Here is a 24,431-nt window from a genome sequence, read left to right as displayed (position 1 = left end):
CCCCTTTATCATTTTGTTGTCTTTTGAGATGGGGTGACCAGAACATCACACAATACTCAAGGTGCAGTCTCAGCATGGATCTATACACAAGCATTATGATATTCTCTGTTTTGTTCTCCATTCCTTTCCAAATAATTCCTAACATTTCATTTGCTTTTTGACTATGCCACACACTTCCTCAACTCTAGTCTTCAAAAGCTGGCACTATATTTATATGCTTATATATATTAGCATGATACCTACTCAAGGTTCTGTTAAATAAACACAGCCCAATCTACTTAGATACAAAATGGAGGGATTGGCTAATGTGGAACTTTTGAAATTTTAAATGCTAATCTATCCTTTGTGATTTAATTTGTGCTAACAGCCATCTGCAATAGCTTATTTTGCCTCTAGTATTGCTGCTTCTATTAACTCCTCAAAAACTTTAAAAATTAAACAGTATAAATCTGACAAGCACTGAATATGAAGCACACAGAGAAGACAGATAAGCCAATAAAGGAAACATTTGCATACAGTCTTGCACTCAAGAGATATATATCTCTGCAACTGGACCCCTTGATCAACCATTCACCTCCCCAGCACTTGAAAAGAAATCAGGATTCATTTGATAACAACTAAAATACATCTTAATTTATTTCATTTATTTCTTTACAAATTAAAAGATGCATTTGAAAAATGTGAAGAAAATGAAAGGTTTGATTATATGTATTTATATATTTTCCCTGTTCAACCTGTAAAACAATTAATACTAGGCATTAGTATTCTGGAAGTCCGAGGGGCTGCCAGCCCCTTTTGTTGTGAGTAGTCTGTAGGAGTCTTCTTTGCTTGTTAAGAGGGAGGATGCCTGGATTTCTAAGGGAGAGAATACTGACAGCCAGCTATGAAATTGTTTTCCGGAGTCTGGCAAGAATGCAGTGATGTCCAGAAGTGCTGAATGAAGAAGGTTCTCCATCTGAGGTAATTGTACAGGTCCCAGAAATCATTGTCCTTTCCTCATAGCAAAAAGCAAATGCACAACATAAAAAAAACAAACAAACAAAAAACAGATAAAAACACAGAGGAGGAAGGAAGGACAACAGCAGATTTAACAGAAAATCTTACTGGTGGATGATCCCTGGTGGCTCTCATAACAGATAAATCTTACAGTGATGGCCCAATTAGGGCCATCAAACTATAATTGTTGTATCAAGCTATTCTGAGCTAATATTACTCTGTTCTACCCTTCCCTTAACAAAGGATATCTTACACCAACAGACCTGACACATTAGAACAGCATGTTAACCTCTTTTTCAGAACTCTTGATCCCTAAACATTTGAATAATAAAAACATCTGATTCTGTGCTTAACATTTAAAAGCCTTTACCAGTATGTTTACAAGTAGGGCTTCTGGTTTTGTGAATTTCTATTTTGCAAGGCTCAAACTGGTCTGCCAACTGTGGAAACAGATTTGCTGATAGCAAAAGAGAGTCAGCACTGGCAGTGGCTCAGAGGTCCCACTGAGCTCTGCATCTTACAAATTAAGAATTCCCAAAACTCATAATCCCTAATGCCAACAGTTCTGTTACTGCCATCATGCTTCCTTGGGAGAAAACATTGGTCAGGGCTGTCAGAAATGAATTAAATTACAGTTTTTGTCTGCTGAAGGATTGAGGGTTACAGAACAGAGTAAAGAAGGGGTGTTTCATCTTCAGCTGCATTGGGCAGGGAAAGTGCAGAAACAAATATCCTGTAGCCCTTGCACTTCTTTTGCCATGGCTCAGATCTTCAGAAGTTCTGATATGTGGCATGAGATAAACACTTCTGTTGGAGACCAGTCAGTAATATAAATTTGTCCCCATCACCCCACAGCCTGGTCCTGACTGCTCATGCATTTGTGTTCTAAGTTAAAACCACCAGCCCGGAATTCTCCAAGCCAGTCTGACCCAATTTTCTCTTACTAGGCCTTGCTACTAGCATACTGAAACTAATATGCATAGTCTAGCTTTATTAGACTATAAATATGGATACTTAACTCGTGATGGGCAGTAAATCACATATTATAAAATGGGTTGGACCAAGGCCAAAAGCAGGCCAGGAAAAAAAAATCCCATAATGGAGGGGGTAACATTATGTAAAAAGTTTGTCATGCCCTCAAAATATTGTTCTTGGAAGAAGCTGACAAATTAGAGGATACTACAAAATGAACATTAAGATGAAAACAAAAAGATTCTATTCACACTCCACAGCTGTTTTCTGGACATCATTTTGAATGGCCTTTATTATATTATATATTGCATTATAAAGACTCTAGTACAAAGAATCTAGAGGGAGAATTCATCTATTGTCCTAGTTCTCATGTCAAAGTAAAATGGGGAAAACAAAGAACCAACCTTCGCTACAGCACAACCCCCTGCCCCCCCCCCCTCCCCCCACAGTGCAGTTTGTTCTTTGTCCTCTAAAAAGAATATATTAGACTAGGAAAGGTCAAAACTGCCTTCCTCGTGTTCTTTTCACACAACTGATACAGAGCCATATACACACACACACACACACACACACACACACACACACACACACCCACCCACACACCCTCTCTCCTTTGCACCTGGCTTTCCCTCCTCTCACACACATACACACAGCAATTGTCATTGTATTTTTATTTTAAAATGATCTTTTTTTTTCCTGAATCATATACTCTGAACTGAGACACTACATTCATTACAAACAGGATTAGCAAACACTGGGGATGGGTGAGGCGATCCTGAAGACCCCAGGGACAACTGAACAACCTGAGAATGGCAGCATTCCCCACCACAAGTTTACACACTTTGGGGTGCTTTCTGTCTTTCTTGGAGGGGTTTGAAAGAGTAATTTCGTGGATGTATTGTTTTATTAAAAACCGTGGAATTTTGCTGCTGTCCTAGCTGAGGGAGCTCAGCCGATATGTCCAGGTTGTTAGTGGAGGAAACTGAAATGTCACTGCAGGAGTCCACCACTATGGCCGTCTCTAGCTTAATAGCTGCCGGATTTCCTTGTGCATGTGACAGAGGAAGTCTACATATGAAGCACCACCATTCAGATTCTTGTCTTCCACCAAGAAGTGTTTAAACAGAAGCTCCATTTTATCTTCCTGTTTCACAATCAGCAGCTGTTAACAAACAAACAAAAAAAAAAAAAAAAATCACTATTTTATTCAACCCTTTTTTTTTTCCACAAGTTCAGATCGAGGAGAAAAAGGCTGTATTACATAATTAAAATTTGGAACATTTCCAAAGGACTCCTAAGGGCTTATGTACTAAGTTTTCCCATTTTGTGACTGGGAGAAAGGATTCGTATATAGGGCCCTTAGTGTCTGAACATAAAAGTAATTTAGATATACTTCTGGAGGGCTGGGAGTGATATGTAGGGGGAAAAGAATGAAAACATACAGATAGCTTTACAAAATTAGATGAATACACATTTTTTCCAGAGATATTAGCAAGACAATAGTTTTCAGAATGAATAATAATCTCCTTCATGTTTAGTTGTCTTTTCAGTGTCCTAGATACCAGTTTGCATACATTCCTCCTATTACGAAATTAACAACAACTGTGGTTATGTTTATTTTTAAATTATTTCGAGATGCTTTGTTTAGATCCAATAATAGACTTTGTCAGAGTCCTAGTAGTAGAGCTAAGAAAAATTATATATTTCTCTTTGATTTTAAAGAAACTTTATCCATGAAAGCAAGTTTGCTTACCATAAACGGGGTTCTCTGGAGACAGCAAGATGAATTAGCCGTGACATGTGAATGAAATTATCTGATGGCATAGAACAGACCCATCTCTGAGCTCATTAGAGCTTTTATTCTACTGAGCATGTCAGAGTTCCTGCGCACACACTGCCTCATTAGCTGGGTGGTCAACTCACTGGTATTAAGTTATTAAGCATGGCTAATTCATTCTGTCTACAGAGAATCCCGTTTATGGAAAGCAAACTTGCTTTCTCTTTCAACAGGCAGTGTTGAATTAACCATGACATGTGGAGAGTCCCAAGCTGAGGGTTTTGTAGTGGAGCACTTTCTGAATAAAGCAGTCCGACCTTTCCATGGAAAGTGAATTATTGTGTGAACAGGCCGCGCAAACCCTTGTCCAAATTTACTGTCACTTCTGTATATATTGTCCAGACAGCAATCAGATGTGAAGGTGTAAACTGATGAACAAGTTGCAGCTTTGCAAATGTCTTTGATAGATATAGCTCTTAGATGAGCCACTGAGGTAGCCATCGCTCTCACTTGATAAGCCCTGACAGAGTCTTATCTGAAAATCAGCTAGATCATAGAAATGCACAAGAGTCTACTAGCCAGTTAGACAACATGAGTTTGGCAACATCCATGTTTAGTCCACTGGGATCACAAGAGATGAAAAGTTTAGGAGCCTTGCTATATGGTTGAATGCTCTTCAGATAATAGACTAAGGCCCCTTTTTTCAGCCCAGTGAATGGAAGTCCTTCTCCCTTTTATGTGCATGAGATCTTGCAAATAATGTAGACAGAACAATGGCTTGATTCAAATAGAATGCAGAAACCACTAGGCAGAAACTTAGGATGAAGGTGGAGTACTAGCCTATTGTGGAAAACCGTAGGCATGGAGAGTAAGAAACCAATGCTTGTAGCTTACTGAGTATTCTAGTTGAAATGATGGTGACTAGGAATACCACTTTCCATGTGAGAAATTTGAAGGAAAATTATTCCAACAGCTCTTAGAGAGGATGCATCAGTTGTGCTAAGATGACATTGAGATCCCATGGAACATGTAGTTTTGCAAGCAAATTCTTCATATGTCACAAGCCCTTCCTGAATTTTGATACCAGAGGATGAATAGAGATTGGATTCCTATCCACCTGAGGGCGATAAACAGCGATGACACTAAGATGCACCTTGACTGATGATGCATTGAGATCCGATAAGGAGAGAGTGAACAAGTAATAACACAGATCTTTGGGAGTACAGGCAGACAATTTGTTGACAAAAAATGAAGTGGAATTGTAGAGCAGATGGGGGTGGGGATAGGAGAAGCAAAGTGGGAGTGGAGCCAGGGCTGGGTGTGAGCTGGAGGAGGTGCTGGCTATGAGCTTTCTCTCACACCCCACCCCCCCCCCTCCCACCTACCCAGTAGCAGCAGTGGTAGGACTGATGGGAATTCACTTTGTGTCTCTTCATCCCTTCCCCTCCTCTCTCATGGCCTTCCAACTGCGCTTGAAAATTGCACAAAAATCAAGGCCATATGGCTGCTCTTGTCTCAGGGTAAGCAGCTCCAGCAGTCTCTGCTCTGCTTTCTCTGAAGCTTGGGGGGAGGAGGCTCTGCTCTGTTTCTGGGGGAGAGCCAGAACGGATTTACTGCCAGAAAAATGGTAGCAGAACACCATTCTTTGTTGTTCTGCCAGAAATTAAGCCCTGGTAACAGACCCAAAAAGGTGTTCAATTAGTACATGTTTGAAACTTGGTTAAGGCTTTGATAACTGGCATTATTGCTGATAAGCTTCAAACCTGAGTTAATTCAACCCCTTTTTGGGTCTGTTTTACTCTGCAGTATCTACTTCAGTTTCAGCCCTTCTCCTCCTGTTCCTTGTAGAAGACGGGAGGGAAAAAAAACCAAGCGGCAAGGGGCTGGGTTAGGGAGTAAAGTGGCTTTCTCTGCTCTTTCTGCTCCAGGCTTCCCTCTTCTCTCCTTTCCTGCAGGCTGCCTGAAGGGGAGAAGCTGGAACAGAACACACCTACTACTCTGCCTCTTAAGTCTGAAAAGAAGTGGTGGAATTGCGTTCCAGGCCGTTCCTCCACAAATTAATAGAGATGTGATTCGGTTCGTTATCAGCCCGCCGAGGGAAATTTTGTTTTCCCATGGTTCGGGCAGATTTTTTTTCGGCTGCCCCAAAATGAAAAACCCAAACCCACCCCAACCTTTCAAATGCAATTAATTAAAATCCCCGACCCTCCCGACCCCCCCAAAACTTGCCGAAAGTCCCTGATGGTCCAGAGGGGTCCCGGGAGCAATCTCCCACTCTCAGGCTGTCGGCTGCCAGTAATCAAAATGGTGCCGATGGCCCTTTGCCCTTACCATGTGACAGGGGCTATCGGTGCCATTGGTCGGCCTCTGTCACATGGAAGGAGCAATGGATTGCCAGCACCATCTTAAAAAATTTTGATTAGAGCAGCCGAAGGCCCAAGAGGGGGAGATCGCTCCCGGGACTCTGCTGGACTACCAGGGACTTTTGGCAAGTTTTTTTTTTGGGGGGGGGGGGGTTGCAATTAAATAAATTTGAAGGGTTGGGGTGTGGGTTTTTTTTTTTTTTTTTTTTTTTTTTACTGTGCCCTTTCTCCACCCCCCCCAAAAAAAAAAAACCCAATAAGAAAACCACACAAAATTGTGGGTTTTCCTCAGTTCATCAGCCCCTCCCACCCCCCAAAATGCAACAAAATAGGAAATATTGTCTTTATTTCCTATTTCGTTGCAAACGAATGCACATCCCTACAAATTAAGCCCCGAGTACAGTTAAATGGTTTCAGGAAGCCTGCTGGATTCCAATATGAGAAATATTTCTAGTTAAAGACATGCACCCTTTTGCTAGACTTCCTGGCTGAAATCACAATATCCTCAACCTCCTTAATGAAAAGACGACTATTGAGTGCTCAACATTCATGCAATCAAGTTGAAGGAGGGTAAGCTTGGATGACCCTCCTCTTAAGTTAATAAAGCCAGACCTTATCGCAAGGAGACTGGTGGGTGGACTTATCACCTGATAAGAGAACCACATTCATCTGAGCCAAGCTAGTGTACTAAGAATAAATGCCTGGCCTTTAAGTACATTATACAATGTCCTCTTCACCAACAGAAGTAGGGGAAATGCATACAGATCTGTATCCCATTTGAGCAGAAAAATTCTGAAGCAGATCTGAACTTGCTTTAAAGAATGGAGCAGAATTTGACAACTTTTCTGTTGCTTTCTGAATCAAACCAGCCCACTGATGGGCAACCCCAAAGGCCGAATAGCCTGTCTTGACATCCTGATACAAGAACCACTAGTGAAGGTGGCAAAAAACACCAGTATCTTGGAGATCTCAGGAAGGTAAGCTGCTTGGAGAAAATTCTGACTGCAACCCCACTTCCAAATATTCATAAGTTCCTGCAGAGGAACCTGTGCATCCTTGTTTGTTCACATAGGGCTGGATTTTCCTACGGCGCACAGGTTTTTGAATTCCACGGTAACGGGGGGCGAAGCGAGGGGCGGGCCTGCGAAAGCCGGCAGTGATCGCACCACCGTGGTGTTATCGCTGCCGGCTTTTGCACCCAATAGCGCCATCGTAAAAGGTAGTAATATTGGTAGGGATGTGTAGAGGGAAAAGATATGTTGCTATTCGGTATTTGTTGTGCCGGGACCCAAATCCGTTGCATCCGTTTTCATAGGGGGAAACCAGATTCGTCCATTAGTGGCATTCGGGATTCGTTTTCCATTAAAGTTGGAAAAACAAACCCCCCCCATCCCATAAGTCCCTGGTGGTCCAGCGGGGGTCCTGGAGCGATTTCCTGCACGCGGGCCGTCGGCTGCTGGTATTCAAAATGGCGCCGATAGCCTTTGCCCTTACTGTGTCACAGGGGCTACCGGTGCCATTGGTTGGCCCCTGTCACATGGTAGGAGCACAAGATGGCGCCGTCTGTCCATTGCTCCTACCATGTAAAAAGTCCCAACATGTACATGTTTCAAACAAACCGTCCTTCCTCAGCGGATGTAATCTCTGTAAGTGCTGCAAAAACGGGTCCTTGCCATATTCCTGCATTCCTTCAAACAGCCAAACTTGATATACCTTCTTTCTTCAAAGAAGACGCCGGGGATGTGAACTGATCCTGCACAAGTCGCATCTTTTATACATCACTCTGGATGTTTCATTCAACCAATCCAGGAAAACCTGATGAATATAAACCGATCATGAACCAGCCAAGGGAGAGCCAATCATAGACTCTGCTGCAAACATACCTTGCAACTTACAATAGCATTGCCAAATTCAATTAGTCATTCATCCCATGGGGAGGAGAAGACTTTAAATGAATATCCAAAAAGCCTCATGATAATTTAGTCTGGTATTAGGATCGCCGCCCCGCAATGAGACTAACTTGTTCTAAAATCATCCACTTCATATCAGAAAAGTCATGTCCAGCATCCGTTAAATGTTGGACCATGGGGGCTGTCAATTTAGCTGTATTAAACCGGGATTTGTGTTCCCCTAATTTCACTTTCACAGGTTGAGTAGTGTGTCCTACATAAATTTTAGGACAAGGACAAATCACAGCGTAAATGACATTCATAGAATTGCAGTCTGTATTCGACTTTCTCCAAATTCTGTAGCCTGTAACTAGTTCAACCCACTCTTTACCCGTGATAGACTGCTGACACCAAATACAATGTCCACATGTCACATGACCTACAATTTCCACCGAAGGACTATCTTGTGGTAATTGTGAATGCACTACTTTGTCTCTAATATTCATCCTCCGCGTTGTAGCAAACAGAGGTAATTCTTTAAGACATTCATGAAGTGCTAACACATGCCAGTGTTTCTTAATAGCTGATATTATGGCTTCCACCGCTGTAGTTTTTTTCAGCACACAGACCAGTCTTGATGCTTCTTTCTTCAGTCTTTTTACATCTATCCAGGTCTTTCAGACTTTTTACATCTATCCAGGATTATTAACAGGGTTGATGGGATTATACTCTTAAAGACTCTAGTAAAGGCAAAAAAAATTTGTCGGTAAATTATAGAAGAATGGATGCCTTTAAAGTGTTTCTTTTGGGACATCAGCAAGTAAAAAAAAGGAAAAAAAAGTTAAAGTAAAATAAGGAGGAGGTTGGAAGTTGATGATTATACCCACCTGAAGGTGGGTATAATCATCAACTTCCAACCTCAACCGACTTCTAAATATATTTTCTTTTTGAAATTTCACTAAAGAATGTTTTAAAGTTTTCTTATGGTGACAACACAGTGGATGTTATCCTTAAAATTTACACATATATAACAAAAAAATATCTTCTGTAAAAATAATTTTAGAGAATATAATACAGTACAGGGATGGGACAATATAGTCCCAGTGTGATTGATTATATCTATAGTTCACTGTTTCAGTGGTGGAGTTATGTTCAACTTGGTATGGAGGCATTGAGGAAGCCCCATTCTAGAAAAGAGTCTTTGGCCACTGAACATGGCCTTCTTGGATCTTAAAAAAAAACAAACCAAAAATATTACACGCACATTTTTATTTTTATTTTTTTTTAGTAGAGTGATGTTTGAGGGGCTACTGAGGCAGTGTTGAAAAAGAGAAAGTGCCAAAAGGCAGAAAATAGAGGGCGAAAGCGAGCCAAGTGCACATCTATGCAGAAGCTTGGGAAAAAAAAGATGACTGTGGGGCTCATGAGGCAGAGTGCACACAGGGGAACTCCTGCACATGCTCAGTAGAATAAAAACTCTAATGAGCTCAGAGAGATTGATCTGGTTGGCATCATCAGATGATATCACCCATCAGTCATGGTTAATTCAGCCATGCTTGCCAACTGAGAACAGTTATAACCAATGCTTTGGTTTTACTAGTTCCCTGTATCTTGAAAAGTCTTACACAACTATGTATGGCTCACTTAAAAACTTGTATTCTTTGCAGGCTGTGATACCTTTTATTGGCTCAACATGTGACATCTCCAAAGGAGCTACTGGACATGAGCCTTTGAGTTACATAGATCCCTTTTTGCACCCTGTTCTAAACTCTGCCTTCCAAATGTATACATTTTGTAAAGTGCATAAAATATCCACCTCAGAATTATGATTCAATATCCCAGTAACATAGTTAATGTTAGAAAACTGCCAACTGACTCATCCAATTTGTCTAGTATTTCCTGTCCACACTGTCAAGGATATATCCCATCTCTCAGCCATACAGCATGACCACCTGCAGGATATCACTCTTTATCCAAGACAGTATTTGTCATCTTCCCCCACTGCACTGGATAGCTGAACATGCAAGATCCCATCCCCTCTTTAGTATCAACCCTATTATAGCTCATTGTTTTCCAACTGGTGTTCCATCAGACCTGATCAGGTGTGCCAAGGAAAAGTCACCACTGCCTGATGCTCAGATCCAGACCACCACGTAGGCCATAGGAGGCAACTCCAGCCCTCAGGTGCCACAAAAACATGTCTAATTTTCAGGATATCCACAATGAATATACAAGAGATATATTAGCATACAATGAAATAAGTGCATGCTAATCTCTCATGCATATTCATTGTGGATATCCTGAAAACCAGACCTGTTTGTGGACCTCCAGGACTGGAGTTGCCTATCCCAACCTAGGCATTATTCTCTGTACCTTGCAGGAAAAAGATACTCAGTAGTGGCTCTTAACAATAATCATATTCTTTTATTTATATTTTGTCTTTTATGGGTAGACTATGAATTGTGTGCATAAAAGTGAGAAGTCCAGCAGTGAAGCTAGGAGGAGCCAGGAAAGTTAAGCAAGGGGGGGGGGGGGTTGTTAATAAATAGGTGGGTGGGTTTGTAGATACTAACTGACGTGATGGGAGAGAATGATACCTTATGAGTAAGTTGAAACGCAATAATTTTAATTTAGTTCTCTGTATTAGTGTGATTTCCTACAGAAGACATTTACATAGTTCTAAATCTCGGCAGTGTTTACATATATTTGGCTTTTATGAATAATTCAGTTATTAGTTCTAGCATAAGCATAAAGCAGAGTTGCTTACCTGTTCTCACAGGACAGCAGGATGTTAGTCCTCACATATGGGTGACATCAGGATGGAGCCCAATCACAGAACACTTTTGTCAAAGTTTCTAGAACTTTGACTGGCACCTACTGGGCATGCCCAGCATGGCACCAACCCTGCATCCAGCAGGGGTCCCCCTTCAGGCTTGTGTATAGCAAGAAGTACGTGCGAAAAATAAAATAAATCGCAAGCGAACCCAACTCCGCGGGGTGGCGGGCGGGTTCCGTGAGGACTAACATCCTGCTGTCCTGTGAGAACACCCGTTACAGGTAAGCAACTCTGCTTTCTCACAAGACAAGCAGGATGGTAGTCCTCACATATGGGTGAGTAGCAAGCTGAGGATGCCCAAGCAATGCACCAAATGCACCCAAAGCCATGCAACAGGCACAACAACAGGGGTGGATTTGGGTAGGATGGCATCCTGAAAACCCTAAATGGGTTGCTGGTAGGGATGTTGGTAATTAAGCTGAGAATAAGTTGTGTAGAATAGACTGGCCAAAAATGGAATCTTGTCTGCCAACCTTATCTAAGCAATAATGGGCTGCGAAGGTATGGAGAGAGCTCCAGCTCGCAGCCTTACAAATGTCAATAAGTGGCACCGAATGAAAGTGTGCCACTGAGGTTGCCATGGCCCTAACAGAGTGTGCTTTTACACGGTCTTGTAGTGGGATGCCTGCTTGCTGGTAGCAAAAGGAGATACAGTCACCCAACCAGGAGGAAAGGGTCTGTTTTCCCTGGCATCCTGAAAACCCTAAATGGGTTGCTGGTAGGATGTTGGGTAATTAAGCTGAGAATAAGTTGTGTAGAATAGACTGGCCAAAAATGGAATCTTGTCTGCCAACCTTATCTAAGCAATAATGGGCTGCGAAGGTATGGAGAGAGCTCCAGCTCGCAGCCTTACAAATGTCAATAAGTGGCACCGAATGAAAGTGTGCCACTGAGGTTGCCATGGCCCTAACAGAGTGTGCTTTTACACGGTCTTGTAGTGGGGATGCCTGCTTGCTGGTAGCAAAAGGAGATACAGTCACCCAACCAGGAGGAAAGGGTCTGTTTTCCCTACTGGATTTCCCAATTTGATGTTATTGAAAGAAACAAATAATTGAGTAGACTTCCTGTGGGCTGACGTGCGCTCCAGATAAAAGGCTAGAGCACGTTTGCAGTCCAGGGATTGTAGAGCCTGTTCTCCTGGGTTTGAATGGGGCCTTGGAAAGAAAGTAGGTAAGATGATGGATTGATTAAGATGAAATTCCGACACTACCTTTGGTAAAAACTTAGGGTGTGTACGGAGGACCACTCTGTCATATAGAATTTTAGTGTAAGGCGGGTAGGTGATTAATATGCCTGTAACTCACTAACTCTGCGAGTGGATGTTATAGCGAGAAGAAAAATCACTTTCCAGGTGAGATAGCGGAGATCGCAGGAGTGGAGAGGCTCAAATGGAGGTTTCATGAGCCGTCCTAAGACCATGTTAAGGTCCCAAGCGAGGGCCGGAGGGCGCAATGGAGGTTTCAGGTGGAGCAAACCTCTCATGAAGCGTGTGACTAAGGGTTGTGTCGAAATAAGAGACATCTCCCACGCCGTTGTGGAAAGCGGCTACCGCACTGACGTGCACCCTTATAGAGAAAGTTTTCAGGCCTGACTGACAGATGTCAGAGATAGTCCAGAAACTTCGCAGTGGAACAAGTGAAGGGGTCTATGGACATGGACGTGCACCAGACCGTAAACCTTTTCCATTTAGAACGATAAGAGCGTCTCGTGGAAGGCTTTCATGAAGCTACCAGGACTCGGGATACAGACTCCAAAGGTAAAAGGGTTGGAGTATTAACCTTTCAACATCCAGGTTGTGAGGGACAGGGCCTGGAGGTTGGGGTGGCATAGGCACCCGTCGTTCTGAGTTATCAGAAGCGGATCCTCCCCTAGAGGGATGCGCCGGTGAACTGATAGGTCCCGGAGGATTGGGAACCAGACTTGGTGTGGCCAGTGCGGGGCTATCAGAATCAATAAGCCCTTGTCCCTTTGTAACTTCACGAGAGTCTTCGATATGAGTGGAAGTGGAGGGTATGCATAGAGGAGACCGTTGGACCACGAGAGGGCAAAAGCGTCCTTCGGCTGAGTGGCGGCTGCGAGTGAGCAAGCAGAAGTTCTCTACTTTGCGGTTGTGGATGGATGCAAAGAGGTCTATTTGTGGATAACCCCAAGGTTGGAAGAGTGTGTCCGCTACCGAAGGTTGAGAGACCATTCGTGCGGATGAAATGTCCGGCTCAACCTGTCCGCCAGAACATTGTCCTCACCCGCCAAGTAGGTTGCTCTGAGGTACATCGAGTGGGAAAGAGCCCACGCCCATATCTGTGCAGAAGGTAGGAGCCCATTCCCCCTTGCTTGTTGATGTACCTCATCGCCACCTGATTGTTGGTTTGAATCAGGATGGTCTTGTTTGAGAGGCAATCCTGAAAGACTCTGAGGGCATATCTGATCGCCCGAAGATCCAGGAAATTTATCTGATGTTTGGCTTCCTCTGGAGACCAGGTTTCCTGGGTCTGCAGGCTGTCAACATGAGCACCCGTTGTCAGGATAATTTGATGCTCTGGAACTTGAAAGGGAAGGCCTTGAAGGAGATTGGAGAGCCGCATCCACCAGGCCAGGAGCTGCTTGGTAACGTGAACAATGCTGGACACTGGATGATAAGCCTGAGCCCACTGGGACTTCAGTCCATTGCATGACTCATGGCGAGGCGTGCCATTGGAATGACCTGTACAGAGGATGCCATGTGACCCAGCAAAATGATGAGCTGTTGTGTAATGTTGATCCTGGAAGCATTGCGCTAGTGACATGAGAGTTCGAGCTCGATCCTGAGGGAGGAATGCTTTTGCCTGTACGGTGTCCAGGTCGGCTCTTATGAAGGATAGGGCTTGAGATGGAACTAGACTGGACTTGGGTTGGTTGATCAGAAACCCGAGACACAGCAATGTATGGAGAATTAGACGTAAGGAGGCTAGTGTGTCCCTTTGAGTTGGAGCCCTTATCAGCCAATCGTCGTGATAAGGGTAGACATGGATGCCTTGACACCTCAGGTAGGCCGCAACCACTATGAGGCACTTGGTAAAGACTCGAGGTGCAGATGCTAGGCCGAACGGCAGTACTCGGTACTGGAAGTGCCGGGGGCTGACTAGGAATCGAAGGAATTTGCGGTGCGACGGAGTGATCGAGATGTGTGTATGTATCCTGAAGATCCGGACAGCAAAGCTAATCTCCTCTTTGCAGAAGAGGAAGTAGAGAGCCCAAGGTTACCATCCTGAAATTTTCCTTCTGAAGATACTTGTTTAAAGCACGCAGGTCCAGGACTGGATGAATGCCCCCTGACTTTTTTTGGAATGAGGAAATACCAGGAATAGAACCCTGCCCCTGCTGGGAGAGGGGCACTGGCTCTATCGCCCGGGACGTCAGGAGGGTTGAAACCTCCTTCTCCAGAAGAGAGGTCGGATGATCCCCACGTCAGCCGAGGTGGGGGGTCCGCCGGTACAGTCAGGAAGTTGAGGTGGTAACCTTGAGTCAATACAGTGAGTACCCATTGATCTGAAGTGATTGTGTGCCATATGTTGGTGAAGTGGCATAACCGACCACCGACGGGTATGGACGGTAGAGGAGGTTGGCTTATGCTCTCCAGCGAGGAGTCAAAATCCAGCAGCTGGGCCCGGTGGAGGGGCTGGCTGAGTTTTCTGAGGGCGGGATTGTCTGGCCTGACCTTTCTGGTAAGGTCTGGAGGGGCGACCTCGAGTAGCAGGAGGATAATATCTCCATGGCTTGAAGGACGGCCGCTTAGTCTCTCTTCGGAATGTCCTTTTAGAGGTGGACGGGAAATCAGAAGGCACCGACGAAAGCTGGCATAGCGTCTCGTGGTGGTCTTTGAGCTGTGCTACAGTCTCCTGGATTTTGTCCCCAAAGAGATTATCTCCAGCGCAGGGCAGGTCAGCCAACCGGTCCTGACTTCTGGTCTTAAGTCAGAGGACGTCAGCCAGGCCCATCTTCATGCACTAATCCCCGCTGCGGACACCCTAGAAGCAGTGTCAAAAATGTCATAGGCAGCGCAGACCTCATGCTTGCCAGCATCTAGACCCTTCTGAGCCAGGGCATTGAGTTGATCCTGAAGCTGGTCGGGTAAAGACTCAGAGAAATCTTGGATTTTCTTAAATAGGGCTCTGTTATGCTAGGTCATGTATTACTGGTAGGAAGCAATGCGAGAAATAAGCATTGAGCCATGGAAAACACCACAGCCAAATGCATCCAGGGACCTCTGTTCTTTCCCTGGAGGTATGGAAAGAATTGAGGCTTAGAACGTCATGCCTTTTCTCTGGGCTGACTCTACAACCACAGAATGGTGAACCAGCTGTGGTTTTGGAAACCAGGGGCTGTTTGTACCAGGTAGGTGGCATTTGTTTTTCGATTCACCGGTGGTACAGAGCCTGGATGATCCCAATTCCACTTCAGCAAGTCCAGGAGGACTTCATGAACAGGTATGGACATGATCTCCTTGGATGCATCTATGAATTGGAGGACTTCCAGCATCTTGTGCCTGGAGTCCTCTTCTGTCTGAAGTTGGAATGGTATGGCTTCAGACATTTCCTTTATAAAATTAATAAAGGACAGGTCCTCTGGAGGAGAATGTCTTCTCTACAAAGGGGGAGATGGCTCTGAAGGTAGATCATCAGTATCCTGGGAAGAATCATCGGTCCAAGGATTGTAAGGTTGATCACCGGCTGCCATAGTATCTCCAGAGGGAAGTAATGGTGCTATTCCTGAAGGATCAGGCCTAGGCACCGACGGCATCGGAGGAGGCACAGACGGCTTTGATGGTGGCACCGACTGAAGACGATGCGGTATCGATAGCAGGATAGGTACCGATGGAATCGGTGACACCGATGGGCGAGTCAGTGGTAAGATCCCAGACGGCCCGGGCATAGGTTCCGGCCTCTGTGTTTCTTTCTTCGTCCTCTGATGACAAAGGAATTGGGGTGGAAGGTGTTTGGAACATACTGTTATCCTCTGTCCCACCGGGTGGAAGGGCCACTGATCAACGCATCCAGCCGGCCGAAGTAAGTAGCGGTGCGAGCGCCATGGGAATTGGGTTGGCAACTGGGGCTGGCATCGGTGCCAGCGACAATGGAGGTTGGAAGCCCTGCAGTGCCTTTCTGATGGCCTCTTGGATCATCCGATCCAATTCCTCGTGGAAGCCTGGGGCGTGCAACCCCAGCTCCGGAGTAGGAGGCAGCACTGGCGTAGCCAGAGGGTCCACCGGTGAAAGTGGAGTTGTGGCTCCTGGCACAATGAAGGTGGGGGAACACCTCGGTGACCCAGTCGCAGAGGAGGATGGGGCCTTCTCTGGACGGGATTTCTTTGTCGGTGGCTCTGTTGACGCCGATGCAGAGGGCTTGCCTGGATCAGTGGATTGGAGCCTTCCGATGACGGTGTCGACGTTTTTCACGATGTTCTCCTTGGTCCTTCTTCAGAGCCGAAGAGGAAGAAGTCTACACCTTCGGAGTAGTTGATGTCGGGTGGGCAGCACCGGTGACCCGCTGCAGGCAGAGGTCGTTGGCACCGGCTCAGATGATGTTGAAGCGCTCGATGGAGTCAGTGGTTTTGCCTGAAAAAAAAACTCCATCTTCTCTGAGTGGGCTTTACGGCCCTTTGGTGTCATTTGGGCACATTTGGTGCAAGTTAAGACATCATGGTCCGATCCCAAACACAACACACAAACCCTATGCAGGTCTGTGATGGACATTGTCCAAGGACAATCGGGGCACCGACGAAAACCCGACACCATGGCTGCAACAAAAATTTAGCCGCGGTGCTGCTGATGGCCAGTAGGCCCCGAAGGGAAAACTCGACGGGAATCGACCGCAAATGAGGGTAAAGCCTTACCTTACGACCGCGGACTATGGAATTGATAGGGGGACCCGTATGGGGTAGAATATTTTGAAATTTTGGAAAGAAATTCCGTGAGAAAAATTCCTGTCAGGAATCTCTAGAGAGCTCCTTAACCTGCGTGGCTACTGCTACGTGGGAAAAAAAAAAAGAGACTGAAGAGGGGGACCTCTGCTGGATGCAGGATTGGTGCCATGCTGGGCATGCCCAGTAGGTGCCAGTCAAAATTCTAGAAACTTTGAAAAAAAAGTGTTCTGTGATTGGGCTCCATCCTGATGATGTCACCCATATGTGAGGACTACCATCCTGCTTGCTTATTTTGTTAGAATTTTGTTTTATTTTTGAAGTGTGCTTAAAGGGGTTTTCCTTTTGCTACTTTGGATGGCCAGTTCAATGGGATCCAGTGTTATGAGCCTTCATTTGCGGCTACTGGAGATTTGCTCCCTATTCTATATCTCTGCTTAACTTTCTTTAATCCAGTCCTTGCAGCAACAGTTGTCTATTGGGGGCTCTTCGCAGAGCTCTGTAATCAATGCCTTAAATGCAACTACTCTGTTTTATCATTGCATCATAACTATGATGCCCCCCGAAGAGACTGTGAATGCTACCTCTGCTGCATCCTCAGCCCAGAGATGTGGTTACAGCAGTTAGTGTAACTGGGTTTAAAAAAATGTTTGGATAAGTTTCTAGATGAAAAATCCATAAACTGCTATTACGGTGATTAATAAGCAATAGTAGCTTGTGATTTATCTAATATTTGAGTACTTACTAGGTATTTGTGACTTGGATTGGCCACTGTTGGAAGTGGGATACTGGGTTTGATGGACCCTTGGTCTGATCCAGTATGGCTTATCTTATGTTCTTAAATGTGCAGAAGCTCCATACCAAGAAAATGTGTAGTCCACAGATTTCTCTCCTTCCTAGCAACAGCATGAACCTTGGAGTGTAGGAATTAATGGGCAACATACTGGACCCTGCTTTGTGCAGGACACACATTGTTCACAACACCTCCTCTTTTTCCCCCTTCCTTTGAGTCCTTCCAGTCTCTGTTTTACCCCCAGGCTAAGTCAGACCTGAAGAGTGTGCACTGAACAGTGAATAAATTTACTTTGAGTGTTGCAAGCAGCAGCAATGGAAGAGATATGGCAGCTATATGTGGCAACCAAGGTAACTATCAGAGCCAGTTGCCCAGACCACACAGACTTCTCCTTTCTACTACATTTATATGCAGAAGGAGCTGGTCCATTCCAACAGTTTCATGTGTATCTCTGCCCTCGTTCTCCTTTGTTTTAGAATTTGGAAGAGAGACTGGTGGAGTGCTTCCCTAGCTCTTCTTTTGCCCATAAGTCCTCTCCTTGTCTGCACTGTCTACTCTGTGGAGGATGGTGTGCCACACCAATATTTTTATTAATGTAGATGTCCCTGAAGTTGTAGTTTCTGTAACATGTACCTTTATTTGATAGATAATCATTTTGTAATTTTTACCTTCTATTCCTACCCTTTTAGTTTATTATTCTGTTATGTTATTTTGACAACACAAATTGTTATGCCAATAAAGTTATTTGAATCTTGTGCCTTGGGCTTGGAAAAATTGGGAAACATTGTTATAGTCTATACACCTAATTTATACAAATGCTTTTGTATGTTTTAAATTTCCATTGGATAAAGCAGAGTTGTTTACCTGTAACAGGTGTTCGACGACAGAAGGATGTTAAATCCTCACACATAGGTGACATCAGTCTGAGTCCCAATGCGGAAAACTTATGTCAAAGTTTCTAAAACTGACCAGGCACACTGAACATGCCCAGCATGCCCTATACCACGCTTCCATATGGGGTCCTTCTCCAGTGTTGTATCATAGAATTATAATTGAAATAAAAAATAGGAGAAACCCAACTCCGCAGGGTGGCGGGCGGGATTCATGAGGATTAACATCCTGCTGTCCTCTGAGAACCCATGTTAAAGGTAAGCAACTCTGTTTTCTCAGAGAACAAGCAGGATGGTAGTCCTCACACCATGGATGAATCCCATGAGCTTCTCCAGAAGTGGTACAAGGATGGGCAGCACTAAGTCTGGTGTCGGTGCCACAGGACACCCCTGTGGCACCCAGTTGACCACTAGCTGGACTTGGCGCTCCAACTCCTCCTCAAACATTGCCGATGCCAACATCGACTAGGAGGAAGGAAGGGAGGCCAGATTCTCTTCGGACCCACAAGGTGAATTGATGACTGACATCAAGACCGGTGGAGACTGTCGTGGACCCCTGGAACCAATGGAAGACTGGCATGCCTTGCTGTGAGATCGCTTCAGGGGCATCATGGCAAAAGCCATCTCTGTGCCCGGGCACTGTGCATTGATGGGGACCGGTGCTGATGCTTCTTCAGCTTTCTTTGGTCCTTCCCCAGTGCAGAGGCCAATGACAAGGAGCCTGACGTCCTCAGCCTGGAGGAGATAGAGGATGGTTGGTCTCTGGTGCCACTGTCTGATGATTGCAGACAGAACCAACAGTCCTGCCGATATCGATGGCTCCGTGTCTATCAATGTGGTCCTGGCCCTTTGATGCAGATGCTGCCAAATGCTGATGCCGACGACTCAGACTTCTTCGACCTGAAGAGCTATTCCACCTTGTCGAGTCAAAGCAGACGTCCCTTCAGGGTCATCTGGGCACATAAGCGGCAACACCGGATGTCATGCGATGCCCCCGGGCATTGGGGGCATTGCCGAAAACCGAACTTGGCCATGTCAGATAAAAGAAAAGGGGCACGAACTGAAAAGGAGGGCAGTGGGGCTATGATGGCTGGTGGGCAGCGATGCACTGCTGCCATAGAGAATCAACCGCAAAAGGAAACTTACCCAAATTGTCGAAAACCCTGACTAGGAGCACTACAGGAATGACATCGAGAGGGACCCGGTGACGGAATAGCATGGAAAAAAATGTGAAAACGCGAGAAAAAGGACAGTTTTCCACAAGGCCAAAAACAGCCAAAAGTAAGCTCAGTCATACCGAGCTCTGTGGAAAACGTTTGGAGAGGGATCCAGCGTGAATGCCTGGTATAGGGCCTGCTGGGCATGCTCAGTGTGCCTAGTCAAAGTTCTAGAAACTCTGACACAAGTTTTCCACATTGGGGCTCCATCTACTGATGTTACCCATGCGTGAGGGCTACCATCCTGCTTGTCCTTGGAGAATTTGCTATACCACCAGTTCTGCTAATCAATAAAAACTGGTCAACCTCATCTTAAAAAAAGACATATTGGACATGGTAAAGGTACAGAGAAGAGCAACAAAAACGAAGGGGGAGGAAAAAAGTTCCCTTGTGGAGAAAGGCTAAACAGATTAGGGCTCTTTAGCTTGGAAAAAAAGATTACAAAGGGCACAGGACTGAGATTTATAAGCAGAGTGGAGGAGTAGCATAGAGGTTAGAAAAGAGGGCTGCAAACCCGCTACTGCTCATTGTGATCTTGGGCAAGTCACTTCACCCTCTATTGCCCCAGGTACAAATTTACATTATAAGCTCTTTGGGGATAAAGATACACCTATAGTACCTGAATATAATCTGCTTTGAAGTGCTTGAAAAAGCGGAATATAAATTAAAAAAAAAAAGAGTGATGTGGAATCAGTAAATAGGGAATGGTTATTTATATTTTCAATCACTAGGACTAGGAGACATGCCACAAAATTCGCAACAAACAGATTTAAAACAAATCATAGGAAGTACTTTTTCACTCAGCACACAATCAAGCTATAGAATATGTTGCCAGAGGATGTGATCAAGGCAACTAACAGAGGGGTTCAAAAGAGGATTGGACAATTTCCTGAAGAACATTTCTTAGCCAGGAAGGCTGGGAAAGCCCTGCGCTTATCGCTAGGAGTGAAATACAAGAAACTGATCAACTACTGTGACCCAGCCCGGCCACTGTCAGAGACAGGATGCAGGGCTTGATGGACTTTGGTTTGACCAAGTATGGCACATCACATGTCCATTATCTTTTACTTTTCCAAGCAATTTACGGTTATTAATGTTGCTACGAAGAGAGTTTGGGCACTCACTCAATGGTAATAGTCACATTCAAAACTAGGTGTTGTGCAAAGATTCAGGCAAGGAGTTCCTTGTGCGATTCTGCCAACATCTCACTGCTGACCTATAATTAACAAGTATTATTGCAATGCTGAGCACCCAATATGCGTTTCAACACTGACCTATTCTAATACTGAGTTTGCAAATAGTCTTGCAAATAAACCTCTATAGAATAGCAAAGGATGCTGCCGGTTAACACCAAATGCCCTCCCACACAGTTCTGCCAATACACTGCAATCCTGACCAGCAGTGCACCTTGCACCTCTAATAATGAGCTCCTCAAATAGCTCAGTAAATCTATCTCAGCTAGGAGTATATTCTGTCAGAGGCGAGATTGGAGAAACCTAGAGTTTTACAAGCTGGAAATGGATTTGTTACCTTCATGAAGCGTGGTCTCTGTGCACGGAATGTATCAATTATACCACGCATCTTTTTAGACACAGGATTATCCAGCACCGGCAGTAAACTCTACAGATAAAAATAAATAAATTAGGCCTCCATTACCCTTGCAAATTGGCAAGAAACTTTTTCTGATGGAGACATTGAAGCTATGAAGCAACTGCACATTTTTAAAGTGAATCCCCAACACATTACTTTTATGCATTTGGATGCGAGAATGAGCTGTCTCAATCTTTATCCATTTAAGGAGGCTCCATCGAACTCATTCTCACAAAGAATGACGACAAGTAACTTTTCTAAATCTGTGCATGGTAGCACCCACAGAGATTGCCCTCAGTTATTACCCCCTCTCAGCCTCTGTAACAGCTGAATTTGCATTCATGGCTCCTTCCACTTTTCTGTTCAATGGACAGAATGGCTAGAGAAAATAGCAAGAATAAGTAGCCATCAGATTAGAGGGAAAACTGTGAGCCTTGGCAGTACAGACAAAGAAAAAGGCATGGATATATAAGAATTATACACTCATGAATTCGCTATGTCAGGGTTGTAGCAATGAGGCTAAAATCTTTATTAAATCAGAATCTTTCCATGGCAATGCATTTGAAGAATACAGGATTTTGTGTAGTTTTACATTCTTCATTATTTATTGTAGATTAGTAAAACATTTCTTTTGCGAGTCTCACCCCATCTCTTATTTCACTCACCATGCTAGAATCGATCTGACTGAAGGATGACACCCCAAAGAGGTTCTGGATCAGGGCTTGTTGCACATTTTTCTCCCACCCATACAAACAGATTGAGTCCATTTTCCAACAGGTACACCTCACCCTTAGACAGACGCTCCTCTGAGCAACGGATAGCCACAGGTAATGAGTCACTGTCAAGGTCCACTTTGCTCTGTTGAAAGTTTTAAAAAAATCCCAGCTCAACATAGAACATGCTTTCATATTATATCAAGCAATTTCAGTATCAAAGGCACTCATTAAAAACAACTAGAGGAAGCAGCTTCTATTTGGCTCCACAATTGTGCCCACAAAGGAGACAATGTCAGCATGAGTAAGTGCCCAACAAGAGCTGGTAAGAAATGTGAGGGGAAGACACGACTGAACACAAAAATGTAATGGAAAACTGTGTGAAAATAAGAAATAAGTAAGAGCGAGAACAGTACATGTGAGACAGGAGGAAGCAAGTGTGGTTAAAATGTATAAAGAGTTGGATTCTCAAATGAAATTTAAAAAAAACTATACAATAAACTTCTGGGGGGGGGGGGGGGGGGAATATCCATTAGACCATAATCAAAAGTAGTGTAGTAACTCTGAACAGTTAAACATTAGGTTTACTAAGAGCAGAAGGCACTTACCAGGGGCAGAAGCCGGGGATAGAAGAATACATTGGTTTCCGTCACATCCATAGAGGAGATCAGCTGACGGATGTAGGCACGGTCATCTGTGGTTACCTCTGGACCAGACTGCAGCACATCACTCTTTAGTACACAGTTCAGGTAGACAGGGAGAAGCTTCATGCACTCGGGGAGGATTAGCTAGAAGAACAGATGCATTAATCTAAGTTTGTGAATGCCACAAAAACAATGTCTCCACCCTGTCCCCCTACAGTCTGAATACTATGCCAAGACATTCTGCTTCCTATTTGGCAAAAGTACGTTGGACAGAAATTTATCTAAGGACAGCCAAACAGTATGAGCCCTTTGCCCACCAATCAGTTGCAAAATCAACTCTGGAAATATACAACCAAAGCAGTTTGATGAAAATAAAAACACAAAGAAACCCCCAAATGAAAAGTTATGCTTTTGTTTCCAAAGTTTAAATTTCACACATGATGGCCATTCTGGTAACAAGTCTTATTGCCACAGGCAAGCTTAAGGCTTCCAAATAGTTATCTCGGAACAGAGTTTGATGTCTAAGGTGCTCTGCAAACTGTCCCCACACTAATAATACACATACCACTTTAGACTAACAAGAAATATGTTACTAGAAATCAAAGGGAACAAGGACCCAATGCTAACACAAACGTACATAGTAACTTTTACCATCACCATATTTGTAGCCATGGCTCTGGTTGCCTTATTGCTCATACATGGTTCACTTCTCTCTCTTATGTGCATGCTTTTATTACTCTGCATTGGATTTCATTTTGCAGTTTGCACTGGATTAAGGGCCATGTCCCTCTAAGTGCCTTTTTGATTTATCAAGCTGGCCCAGCAGCTTCCTCAAAATGTGGAACCCTTTACTATTGTGACTCCTACACTAGTAGTGGATGCCCAGGAACATAGAATTGCCCTTCATAGTACATCCATCCATCCATGGAGTGAACGGCATGGCCATATATCTATTATGCCCAGACAGCAAATAACCTTCCAAAGGGAAAAGGAAAGAATCAACTACTTACAATTTGGTAAACTAGGGCACAGGGAGATCCAGTAAATTCCCCACGATCAGAGTTAGTGGAAAAGAGGATCTAAACTGGCATACAAATAGTGCTATGGATTGCAGGCCAGTACTCAGATTATAAGATCACATTTCTACCTGGAATAGCATTGGGGTTTTCTACTTCCTGTGAATTCCATTCCATTCTATCTAGCAAAACTAGATGTCTTCTTTAGCTGCCAAGCCTAATACTGTGTAGTCTTTTAGTTATATATTTTTAATTTAGGATTATTTTAGAGAAGGTGGCACTTTGAGTGCAGTAGGGCTGCCATTTTTCAATCTTATTCCATGTTCAATTTTTTTCAATTATAATCAGACCACAAGTAATCCTGAGGATTTCCTTAATTGTCTTATGGTTCCCCCCATTAGTTTATTTATGATTACACCTGTTTTTCCACTCAGAGAATCCTTAATTTCAAAGAAGTGAAGGGAAAGAAGATTTTTTAATTTCTCGGTCGCCATGAGGTCTACCGCTGGTCTGCCCCACCTTGCCTGCAGCAAGGTGAAGGCTTCCGCTGACAACTCTCATTCTCCTGGGTCCAGATGCTGTCTGCTGAGGAAGTCTGCCTGCACGTTTGTCCACTCCAGCCACATGGGAAGCAGCTATCCTTACTAGATGTTTCTCCACCCACACAAACAGTTCTTGTGCCTCCAGCGCTACTAGATGACTCTTCGTTCCACCCTGATGGTTGATGTATGCTACTGTCATTGCACTGTCTGAGAACACTCGTACCGACTTGACTTGAATGAGTGGGAGAAATGCCAGTAAGGCTTCGTGCACTGCCCTGGTATCCAGCTAATTGATGGA

General features: G+C 44.2%; 1 protein-coding gene across 1 annotated transcript in view; it reads right to left on the bottom strand.

The window, feature by feature from the left end:
* Nucleotides 1-618: 618 nt before the first annotated feature.
* SEC24C (SEC24 homolog C, COPII coat complex component) overlaps nt 619-24,431 on the bottom strand; it is a 241,340-nt gene continuing 217,527 nt past the window's right edge. The window contains 5 exon segments of the mRNA XM_029608970.1: nt 619-3,130; nt 21,159-21,248; nt 21,884-21,955; nt 21,957-22,076; nt 22,540-22,719. Coding sequence (XP_029464830.1) covers nt 2,990-3,130; nt 21,159-21,248; nt 21,884-21,955; nt 21,957-22,076; nt 22,540-22,719 — 603 coding nt within the window. The 3' untranslated portion in view covers nt 619-2,989.

The sequence above is a fragment of the Rhinatrema bivittatum genome, chromosome 7 (assembly GCF_901001135.1).
Source record: "Rhinatrema bivittatum chromosome 7, aRhiBiv1.1, whole genome shotgun sequence".
In the NCBI taxonomy this organism is placed as follows: Eukaryota; Metazoa; Chordata; class Amphibia; order Gymnophiona; family Rhinatrematidae; genus Rhinatrema; species Rhinatrema bivittatum.
Note: the sequence above shows the minus strand (reverse complement) of the source record. Positions and strands in the feature narration are given on the sequence as shown.